General features: G+C 38.7%; 1 protein-coding gene across 1 annotated transcript; it reads right to left on the bottom strand.

Moving 5' to 3' along the window:
- Positions 1-6195: 6195 nt before the first annotated feature.
- Positions 6196-9891, bottom strand: LOC149468029 (uncharacterized). Its single transcript, XM_089670954.1, has one exon. The coding sequence runs from the start codon at positions 9828-9830 to the stop codon at positions 8541-8543; it is 1290 nt and encodes a 429-aa protein (XP_089527080.1). The 5' UTR covers positions 9831-9891; the 3' UTR covers positions 6196-8540.
- Positions 9892-11728: the final 1837 nt, after the last annotated feature.

The raw sequence follows: 11728 nt of genomic DNA, 5'->3' as shown, positions 1-11728 counted from the left end.
AAACCCAATATTTTCTACTTTCTGCTATAAAACATATCCAATAAAAAGCTTTTAAAAATAAAGTTTAGTCATAAATTTAGGGCAAAATATATTCTACTATATGTCTTTGGTAAAAAAAAAAACATATCCCAAAAAGTGTATATTGATTGGTTTATGTGAAAGTTATAGCGTCTACAAACTATGGGATGCCTGCCAAAGAAAGTGTCTACTTAAAGGATGCAAAGTAACAAGCTGTTGTAATTTTTATAAAATAACAATGTATAACTGACATGTGAATGGTTTTAGATATGTTTTTCTCTAAATGCTTTATTGTGCAGTTAACTTGTGTTGGCTCAAAATGTTGGGGCGTTTTGAGACATTAGGACCGCTCCTTTATCAAGCCTGAGATGCATCCATTCTTCAAAGTGACTTTTATGTTTTTACACAGTGTCAAGTGGGTCTGTTAGTCCAGTAGTATCTAAACTTTTTTTTTAGAATTTATACTTTGTACCCGTCACTCATTCACATTGGGAGTATCTGGGGGCCCCCTTTTATTAAAGTGGGTTTCCAGATTCAGATAAGCCCCCGCCTGCAGACCCCCACAACCACCGGCCAAGGTTATGTTGTCCATATCAACATGGGGACAAGGTGCTTTGCCAGGAAGCTACCCTTGGCAAGGTACCCCCCACATTGGGGTAATGGGGCCTGATATGGTTCATGAAGGAGGGGGAACATGCTCGTCCTCTCCCTTTTCTGGCCAGCGAAGCTGCTTGTCCGGATTAAAGATCTGGTCTGGATTTTTAAGGGCTTCTTTCTTTTGTTGTCTTTTTTTGCCTGTGGTACCCCCTTAAAATCCATACCAGACTCAAATGATCTGGCATACATTTGGGGAGGTGGTACTTTTTTCCAATTTTATTTTTTTCATTCTAGTTTGTATGTTGTGGCATTTACAATGAAAAAAATTATACAGTTTCAATTGCTGGCAAATTACATTTCATTGATGGCTTAAAAAAAAAACCCAGCACATTGATCCCTTTAAAGGTCCCACAAGTACAAAGCAAACACATAGGGGTATGCTATGTATTTTGGGGGACATTTGAATTCTGTGTGTTGTTTTTCCTTTAAAAAAAAAAAAAAAAAGAAGAAGCCAGGAGGGAAATGTAATTTTGCTGACAATTCAAAACATTTCTTTCCTTTGTACATGACAATGCTTTAAGGGCCAATTCACACTACTTGCGTTTCAGTTGCTTTTTTTTTGCATCCAAAACACACAGAAAGTAGGTTATATGGTTGTCAATGTCATAGTTCACATCAGTGCTTGTTCCAGTGCATTCTGGTTGCAGAAAAAAAAGAAAAGTAGAACATGCTGCATTTTTTATGCACAGTACTGTACTGGAACTGGAACACGGTAAAACACATACAAAAAGGCACCGGAGTGCACCAAAACACCTAAAAACCACAGACGTCCCTATTTACATTTAAGAAAAAGAGAGGGGGGAAAAATTAACTGGAATGCATCAAAAACACACTGGAATGCGTCAAAAATGCACTGGAACACATCAAAAACGTGCATGCGAAAACGCATCCAGAATGCATCTGGCCTGCGTTTCTATAGTGTGAACCTGCCCTGCTGCCAAATGGAATGCTGTACAATGGATTTTTGCATTGGTACATGTTCCCCAGGACAGTGAACCCCCCCATGCTATATTATTGATTTTTCCTTACAATACTTTGTCTGTTACCTCAAAAATGTCCATTTTCAATTTGACTCCTATTGACTTCAGTGGGGTTCACATCTGAACTTCTTTGCAGTTTGCAACCCTGCTCAAACCAAACTCGGGGCAGTTCAGCCCATCGCTACTTGAGAGCAGGGACGGATGTTTATGTACAATATGTAGAGCACCAAGTAATTTGTTGTGCTATATAAAACCTGTCATAGATTAAAAAAAAATGTGAATACAAATATCAAAGTGTAGTATATTGCTTGCAAAAGGGAGAAGGGCAATTGAAGCATGAAGACCTGAGCTGGGCTGTAATGTTACTGAGCAGAAAATAACATTCACCACTTTTAACATAAAATAAAAAAAAAAAACACACAATACATTGACTCATATTCCTCAACTTTAAGTATGGCTCTGCTATCTACCATGTCCTGTACACTTTGGTTCAGAAGTTTCTGGTAGTGTTGGCCTGTGACATTCATTGTACTTCTCAAGTATAATGCACTCTGAGAAAACAGAAGTGAAGACTCGTATATCAGTTGTAACTTAGAAAGAAATGCAAATTACAAAATAGGAATCTGATATCGTCAGTGCTTTAAGCAAGCTACAGTTGTTTGTTTTAGATATGTGTTCATAGGTTAATATCTAGGTGGAGAATGAGGAATGCAGATTACAAGAACAAGGCAGACCTCTGACAGAGACCTGCTGTTAAATATAACCTTTCTCCGTGTTCTAGAAAGAAAAGTGAATCCATGTCTAGCTCAAGATATGTAGTTCTGTAGAGGCAAAGGACTGCACAGAGCTTGAATTCAAATAATGAGAAAATGTATCTAAACCAAAGATAAACCTCACTAAAATGAATATATTGCATCTCACTAGGCATTAGATGTGGTGGCTGCATTTGTTTTTACTTTCACCTGCTTATCCTGCCAGTAACACTTCCTTATCTGTCCTGGGGTGACAAAGCTCACTAACTGTGCAGTATCAGTATTGCAAACCTTCACATGGCAAACAATGTTCCAGCTGCAGCAAGAATCCAGCTATTTGCAGGAGTGATTATCTGTCCCTATCCATAGGTAGTCACTGGCTGTGTGATTGCATCTAAACATCGGTGGACAGCTGCCACCGCTGTCAGCCTGTCCTTGCTTTGTATAGGCTCACGGGCTTCCTCTATCCACATCCACATGTGAATCTGGCCAAAGGAATCTGCTGGATCCTTGCTGCAGCTGGAACATTTGTGAATGGGGTCTAACTGTTGTGAGTGAAAGAGAGGCATTGTCACTTTAGGTTCTTCACTCTTGACTTGATCTACAGAACTTCTCCCTCACTTCATGACATAGGCTGAATCTGGATGTGTTTTGTAATTCACAGGAATGATAAGACTGTTTGGGATTTAATTACAGCATAGGCAATGTGTTGGCAGCTAACTACAGGAAATTGTAAGGTCACTGAATGTCTGGCAAGATCAATAGATATTAAACATAAAACACTTTCAAGGGTATATTTGCCAGATCAAAGGGCAGCAAATGAGAGACATTCATTTTTAGAGTTTACATACAATTCCTGAAGTGCTTTTGGATGAACACGTAAGAGATATTTTTTAACAATTTAAGAGGGAATTAGTATAACATAATATGGCTTTTTGGTAATAGTATGACCAGCAGAAAATAAAGTTTATTTAGCACTCAAACAACAACTTGCAACATGGCAAAGGAAAAAACTGAAAAGTGTGCAGAGAATCAAAGGATAGAAATTTACAACTAAAGCTGGTCTTACACCTGTAGCATTTAAAGTGTTACTAAAGTGTTACTAAACCCACAACAGTAAAATCCGTCTCTATATGCAGTAAAGGATGCTTGTTATACTCAGTATGGAACCTAAGGGGTTAATCCTCTGACTTCTCTGATCCTCCCCTTCTTCCAGTGCCCCCCCTCTTATGGTAAGACATATCATGTGGAGTCACTCTGCTCAGTTTGGTGTATTGCTAGAGAGGTTTATTTATTTTTATTTTTTTGGGGAGAATGCATGTGATCAGCACAGGGCCAATCAGCACTGTCCAGACAGAGGTCAGGGGTTCTGCATCCTCCTGCAGCAGAATGGAAACTCCTCCTACAAGCTTTAACCAGTGCTTAGCTGGACACTTATAGAAGTCACAAGACTGCTGTAGCTGCTGATGAGAAAAGGTATTTAGCAGTTTATATTTACTAAAATAATTGCACTTCCATGTTCTGTGAGAGAGTCTTTTGCACATGCAGTTGTTGAAGTTAATCCCAAAATGGAAAGTTCGCATTACAAAAATGGAGACATTGACATGGTACAAAAAGTCATTAAAAATTGGTGGAGTCTATTAAGGCACCATTCAAATGTACTGATGAGTAATTGTTATGCTTTCTCCTCTGAATGATCGAAAAAAAAATTCTACAGGTGGAAGGATAGCATATGGTGTATGCGGCCTGCTAGGCAATGCTGTCTTATTTAATGTTGACAATTAGTTGCATACAATTTCACTTTAGATCAGGGGTCTCTAAACTTTACCAACAAAGGGCCAGTTTACTGTCCTTCAGACTTTAGGGGGGCCGGATTGTGGCTAGTGGGGGTAAAAAATGTCCCGGGCCCAACATCAGTGAAAATAAACATTGCCACAGGGTTGGTAGTCAGTTACATAGTGCCTGTGGTCAGTAGGAGGAGGAATAGTGGCCCATCAATGATATTACTGGGAGGAACAGTATCCCATCATTCGTATCAGTGGAAGAAAAAGCACCTTATTGTTGGTGTCAGTGGGAGGAATAGTGCCCCATCTTTGACATCAGTTGGAGGAATAGTGGCCCATCATTGGTATCAGTGGAAAGAATAGTGCCCCACTCTTACTGTCAGGAATTATGCCCCACTGTTGGTGTCGGTGGAAGGAATAGTGCCTAATATCAGTGGGAGGACTAGTACCCCAAGGGCCAGATAAAGGCTAGCAAAGGGCCGCATCCGGCCCTTGGTCCATAGTTTGGAGACCACTGTTCTACGGTAAGGGAAAAAGCTGGTGGTGCGCAAGTATATGTCAGGACAAATAAAGAAAAGTATATGCAGTACATCTCTGCAATACATGCACACTTCCCCATGCTTTATCCCCTTAAGGTGATATTAAAGGCTTGGGTTTAAGAAAACAAAACAAACATGCTATACTTACCTGCTCTGTGCAATGGTTTTTTACAGAGCAACTCCGATTCTTCTCTGCTCGGGTCCCCCGCCAATGCTCCTTGCCCTCCTCCTCGCTGAATGCCCCCAGAGAAAGCAGCTTGCTCTGGGAGCACTCGTGCGTGCTCACTCCTGAACCTCACTCTGTGTGTCTATAAGACACAGAGAGCGGCTCAGCCCCACCCCCCCCACTCACTTCTCACTGGCTGTGTTTGACATCAGTGGGAGCCAATGGCTCCTGCTGCCGTGTCTCAGCCAATGAGGAGAGAGAGATCCAGGAGAGCTCAGTACACAGCTCTGGGTCGAGATTGGGCTCAGGTAAGTTTAAGGGAGGGGCAGCCTTTAACCTTTTAAAATACAAGACAGCGCCAATATCATCAAATTATATAGCAGCTGGAATAAAACTAACTCCCCTGGGTAGAAAAAGTATTATATACATAAAACCAGCGCTCACTCTCTATGTAAAAATATTTTTTTAAAGTTCATAAAAATGTTCTATGTCCATGTCGGAATGACGATATTCTCATTATGCTCTCACCAGATATTGTATATGGTTCAATCAAGCCTATCAATTCCCTCTTCTTGTCACCCGTCAATGCTCTATGCATACTTCACAGGGCATGAAACCAAAAGAAAACTACATAGTGTGGTATATTCACAATACCCCAGGCATTACGAGACAACACAAAGAACAAATACACCTCTCCACCATGTGATTGTATAAATCCTCCACCTCATGTATTAGCTACTCTTACCCTCAATAAAGGGACTTCTTGCATCAATAAACATGTGTCTGAGAATCCTCCTCCTTCAATGTTAATTCGCATAGTGCAGTATGTCTTCAAATGAAAATTTCCCATAAAGTGAGACTGACAAAACACCAATATGTATGTATCTCTTCCTTCACCAGTGCACTTCTCCCTTAGGCCCATGCACCTTACCAAAGTTAATATATCAGCACGCATCAAATAATTTCATAATCCACTTGGGACTTTATCTTCCACCATCCATATACTGTATTTTCCTCATATGCCCTCTGGATATGTGTAGTAAAACATAAAGCTCATAGTGTACTATTCCTCCAAAACAGCGCTTTATTACCATAAAATATGCTTACATAAAATGAGCAGGTTAACCACATCTAAAATGGCCGCCGTAGCATCTGAAGTCACTTCCTGGTAAGGTGCATGGGCGTAAGGGAGAGGTGCACTGGTAGACACATTTGTACATTTTAGGTTTGAAGATTATTTGACACAACCCTCCCAAACATTCTATATTTTCTGAAAGCAGACCCAGTATAACAAAATAGTGGCAGTTGCAATTTTTTAATGTCACGTGATAATTGGACTACTTGTTATCAAAACTTTGTTTTCAGTAAAAAAATACACTCAACTTCATTTTAGTGCACTCATACACAATATAATACTCACTTTTTTGGTAAAATAGTAGTAAAAATGTAAACAAACTCCCAGCTGCCATATGCTATACAAGATGTATGATGTATATCTAGACCCTTTCTGTTCAGTTTAACTGTGACAGAGAAAAAAAAGCCTATGGAACTCTTTACACCAGTCCATTGCGTTTCAGTTGCGTTTTTAAAAGTCTCGTTTGCTGCATTTTTGGCACACACTTGGTGGGTGTTTAAATGGCTCTTTCACACTGATCAGTTTTTGATGCGCTTTTGTTGAGGCATAAAGAGTTCCATTTAAAGGAATGCATTTTTCGTCTGCTTTTTTTTTTATATGAACAAAAAACAGTCAGTGTGAAACTATATATATATATATACTGTGCATGTGTGTGTGTATATATATATATATATATATATATATATATATATATATACACACACACACATTTAGACCCACATATTTACTTTATAATTCACTACTTTCACACTGATCAGTTTTTCTTCTGTTTTTGCATTAAAAAAAACTAGAAGAAACAAAACTGCACGACCATTAAGTCCTATGAAGCTTGTCACACTGGTCATTTGCAGGTCCGTTACATTTTTCAAAGTCCCGCAAGCTGCATTTTTGGTGCATGTTTGGTGCAGTAAAAAAAAAAAAAGTACCAAAAACACACCTCTCCGCAGTTACATTTTGGTGTTTTCTTGAGTCACATGTCCTTTTTTCACTAGTGCAAAATGCACCGGAAACACAGCAAAAGCATGGTAAAAACGCAGCAAAAAGGCATATGCATTTTTACCGCATTTTTGCATCAGAGCAGTGTGAATGTAGCCACAGTTCTAACATTCAGTTACTTTTTCCTTTCAAAACTTTTTTTGCAAAAACACATTTTTAGCTTAAAAGAAACATATTTAAACATAATTTTTTTTTGTAAAAAAACATTTTTTAGCAACCATTGTAATGGGAGTATAATAAATGTACATCCTGTTGAAAAAGTCAATCAAGTTTAACCAACATGTATCAATATAAAACAGAATTTCCCTATTTACATATGAATGCAAAAGAACGTAAACACAAATGTCTAAAGTACTATCTTTGTACTTATATGAGTCTTATGTACAGCATATACAGATTATATATACAGTGCACATATATCCTGTACATTCTATTGACATGTAGGAATGTGGACAGCACTTATCTGTCAAATGGAATAAACTCATCATTCTTACTGAAAACCATTAGTATGTAATGATACATAAAACGATACATAATGATTATCTGTCCTCTTGCCAGAGAGCTAGACAGTACGGGGTTTATTTACTAAAGCTGGAGAGTCCAAAATCAGACTCACTTCTGCATAGAAACCAATCAGCTTCCAGGTTTCATTGCCAAAGCTTCATTGAACAAGCTGAGGTTAGAAGCTGATTGGTTTCTATGCAGAAAGGAGTCTGATTTTGGACTCTCCAGCTTTAGTAAATAAACCCCTACAAGTCTGGTTCATCCAAAGTATATCTGTCTCGGTTCATCTAAAGCAACCAGGAAATTAAACATAGATCAAAAGAACCCAGAAGATTTTCTGCCATTGCAGATCATTTCTTCCATCTTCAATATTTTCAGTACATTTTTGCATCTAGTGAGCACCATTTATCAATACACCATTTATCAATATCAATGAAATAATTATTGGTTAAAGTGTGACTTAAAGAAAAAGAAAAATGACATATAGGATGCAGCCTGCCACTAGCATTTACAAAGCAGTCTTCATCTTTTTTAGCTCCCCTGTAACTTGTTTACTTTAATCCACCTATTATTTTACAACTTACTTTAGGCTACCAAGCTGTCCAATAAAAGTGGCAGTTAGAGTTAGGACAAACCATTTACCATTGACAGAGTTGCTTACATTGGCCTTTTTCTGTTCATTTATGTCAACCTTTATCCTAGAGGGAGAAAAACCTGTTGTAACTGCTTAAAAAGTGTTAGCTGGAATAGCCTTTAGTTTATTAGTCACTATAAAGTCCATCTAAGTCTATTAGTCCGTCCAAGACTACCCTCTCCAGATAGAGCTGCTGTCCAAGGGTGAGTCCAGTGCTCCTCCATAGATAAGAGGAGCCACCCTAAGACAAGAAGTATGTTATTGACTGGATCACCAGGAGAAAAATCAGCTACGACAAGGATTTAAAAAGCCACACTATAGAAAATGTTTGTGTTTGGGTTTAATATGGCTGTAACCTAATAACTGTTACCAGCTTCATGGATTAGTTCTGATGCCAGGTTCAACTTGCTTCCTCGTGATTAAGACTTTCCCTCTGGGAGTTTCCGCTCTGGTTGCATGACTAGGAACCTGGACTTTTGCTTGTTGATCCAACTTACTTTGTGGCCAAACGCCTTGCAATGGTATTGCAGTCCTTTCCTGATTGCATTTATGTGTCTCTTCACTGGAGTTGTGCTTTTTCTCCAAGTTACGTGTTAGGTCAACGATGACATCTTTTCTCATTACATTCTGCTTATTTGTATATGTGGTATTTTGCACTGCAGGGTCACTTTCAGTAGTGGACAAACCTTGTCTGTCTGCTTTTTCATTCCTTTTTTTCACATTATTCCTGTTTCTTTCACCTTGCACTTGATCCTTGTGGTGGTTGGAGCTGTCTTTGTAATCCTTTTGTGGGGATACAGCTGCTGTGGTTTTGGGGGTATCCACGGGGCATTGCTGTGTGTTTCTATCACATAAGTCTTGTGCACTGGAATGGGTTTCCTTTGTTTTTGAACCTTGGACATCAGTCATACTGATTCCATGTGAAAAATAAGGTGAATCCATTACCACAGGCTTACGTTGCCGGGGAAGATCAGATATATATTTTTCATTATTATGGGCAGCTTTATTTGCATGTAGCCTTTTTTGGTCATCTTTGACCTTCTGCCCATTCTGTCCAGGTAAGCCACCAATAAGCACTTCAGCAGGACTCTTGGTTGGCTCCAGTCTTTGCTGCAACTTCATGTCACCATGTTGTAAAGCAGTTAGAGAAGCTGAAAACACATCCGAATCCTGAGCCCCTGCAATATCCTCTTCTTGCCAGTTATAGATCATCCGTTTCTCAGGAATAACAGATGATGAAGAGGAAACAGAAGAATAAATTGTTGACACTGAATACAAGGGAACTGGATTGTTATGATCAGCATGAATATCATCCTTTTCACTCCCCGCTTCAGGAGGCTCAGATGAAAATATATTTGAACCTGGCTTCAAGAGCGATATGTCTTCATTTGATCTTCCAACAAGTTTTTCTTTATAGTCAGTTTCATCTCCATAGTATTTATTTTTAATCCATATACTGCATGCACACAAAAAAAGGACAGCTGAAAAGAACACAACACAGCCACCTCCCAGGATCCCCAATCCAACGCTGCCAAAGGGATTCAGATATCCGATTGTAATTAGCACAATGGATGCTATAAATAAAATGATTGTCATGATGCCCACGAGTGCAATGAGGATGTGTTTCACCTGTATGCTGCCACTGTTGACCGTTGTAGTCGCCATGAGTAGCGTGTGTCACCTTGTCCTTTATGGCGTGGCTGTGAAAACACTTTTCATTATGTGCTAAACCAGACAGCAAGCTGAGCTACCTTCTGATTCTCCGCTATCTCCTCCCACAGTATGTAAATAGTCTAAATAAATAACAGGAAGGTCAGTACAAGCAGAAACAAGAAAAACAACTTGTCAGAATGCCTTCATTTCACTGATGACTACATTCTGTATTACTGTTTTTTGTCACTATCTCTGAACTATGCTAGCAGACAGCCTAGTCTGAAAGACTGTCCTCTGCCTACTTCGTAATCCTGTTTCATGCATTTCTTTCTCTTGAGCAGTACAATGGTTTAGTGCAGGGGTCTCCAAACTTTTCATTCAAAGGGCCAGTTTACTGTACTTCAGACTTTAGGGGGGCCGGATTGTGGTCAGTGGGGGTAGAAAATGTCCCCATGAGAACAAACATGGCCTCAGAGTTGGTGGTCAGTAAAAGGAAGATTTTTGCTCTATCATTGGTATTAGTGGAAGGAATAGTAACCCTTCGTTGGTATCAGTGGAAGAAATAGTGCACCATTGTTGGTGTCAGTGGGAGAAATAGTGCCTTGTATCATTCAGAGGAATAGTGCTCCAAACGCCAGTTAACCACTTGCCATCCTGAGGATTTACCCCCCTTCCTGACCAGACCTCTTTTTGCTATTCGGCACTGCACTATTTCAACTGATAATTGCGCAGTCATGCAATGCTGCACCCAAAAAAAATTTACGTCCTTTTTTTCACACAAATAGAGCTTTCTTTTGGTGGTATTTGATCACCTATGCGCCTTTTATTTTTCACGCTATAAACAAAGACCAAACATTTTGAAGAAAAACAATATTTTTTACTTTTGGCTATAAAAAATATATAGTAAACTCAAAGTTAATCATAAATTTAAGCCAAAATGTATTCTGCTACATGTTTTTGGTAAACAAATCCCAGTAAGTGTATATTGATTGCTTTGTGTGAAAGTTATAGCGTCTATGGTATAGATACTGCAATTTACGCCATTTGTTTGCTATATAGCACTGCAATAGTTTTACTGACAATTGCGCTGTCATGCAATACGGTACATAAATTTAATTTAAGTCTTTTTTTCACACAAATATAGCTTTCTTTTGGTGGTATTTGATCACCTGTGTACTTTTTATTTTTGGCGCTATAAACAAAAAAAAAATTTCTGTCATAAAAAATATCCAAAAAAACCCGAATATTTCATCATAAATTTAAGCCAAAATGTATTCTGCTACATGTTTTTGGTTAAAAAAAATCCCAATAAGTGTATATTGATAGATTTGTGTGAAAGTTATAGCATCTACAAACTATGGTATAGATAATGGCATTTACACAGCTTTTACTTTCTGACTGCCCATCATATTTTTTGAGGTGCTAAAATATCTGGACAGTACAAATACCCCCAAATGACCCCTTTTCGGAAAGTAGACACCTTAAGCTATCTGCTGAGGGGCATATTGAGTCCATGAAGATTTATTTTTTTACAAGTTTTTGGAAAATTAAAAAAAAATATTTTTTTTTACACAAAGTTGTCATTTAAATTATATATTTCTCACACAAGCAATGGGTATATGTGGAATTACACCCCAAAATACATTCTGCTACCTCTACCAAGTATGGGGATACCACATTTGTGAGACTTTTTTGGAAGCCTAGCCACATACAGGAGCCTGAAATCTAATGACCACTATGAAAGCCTGAAGGTGCGTAACTTCCTCATTTCACTTACTCACTACCTATCACAGTTTCAGTGGCCCTGAAATGCCAGGATAGCACCAACCCCCCCAAATGACCCCTTTTTGGAAAGTAGACACCCCAAGGGATTTAAAAAGAGGCATGGTGAGTATTTTGCAGATCTATTT

Source organism: Staurois parvus, unplaced genomic scaffold, assembly GCF_062004578.1.
Source record: "Staurois parvus isolate SC_StPar_1 unplaced genomic scaffold, SC_StPar_1.0 ptg000096l, whole genome shotgun sequence".
NCBI lineage: Eukaryota > Metazoa > Chordata > Amphibia > Anura > Ranidae > Staurois > Staurois parvus.
The sequence above is the reverse complement of the archived record's forward strand: the minus strand, read 5'-3'. Positions and strand labels throughout refer to the sequence as shown.

Coding starts and splice junctions, on each gene's coding strand:
- LOC149468029 (XM_089670954.1), bottom strand. CDS start 9,830: ATGGCGACTACAACGGTCAACAGTGGCAGCATACAGGTGAAACACATC.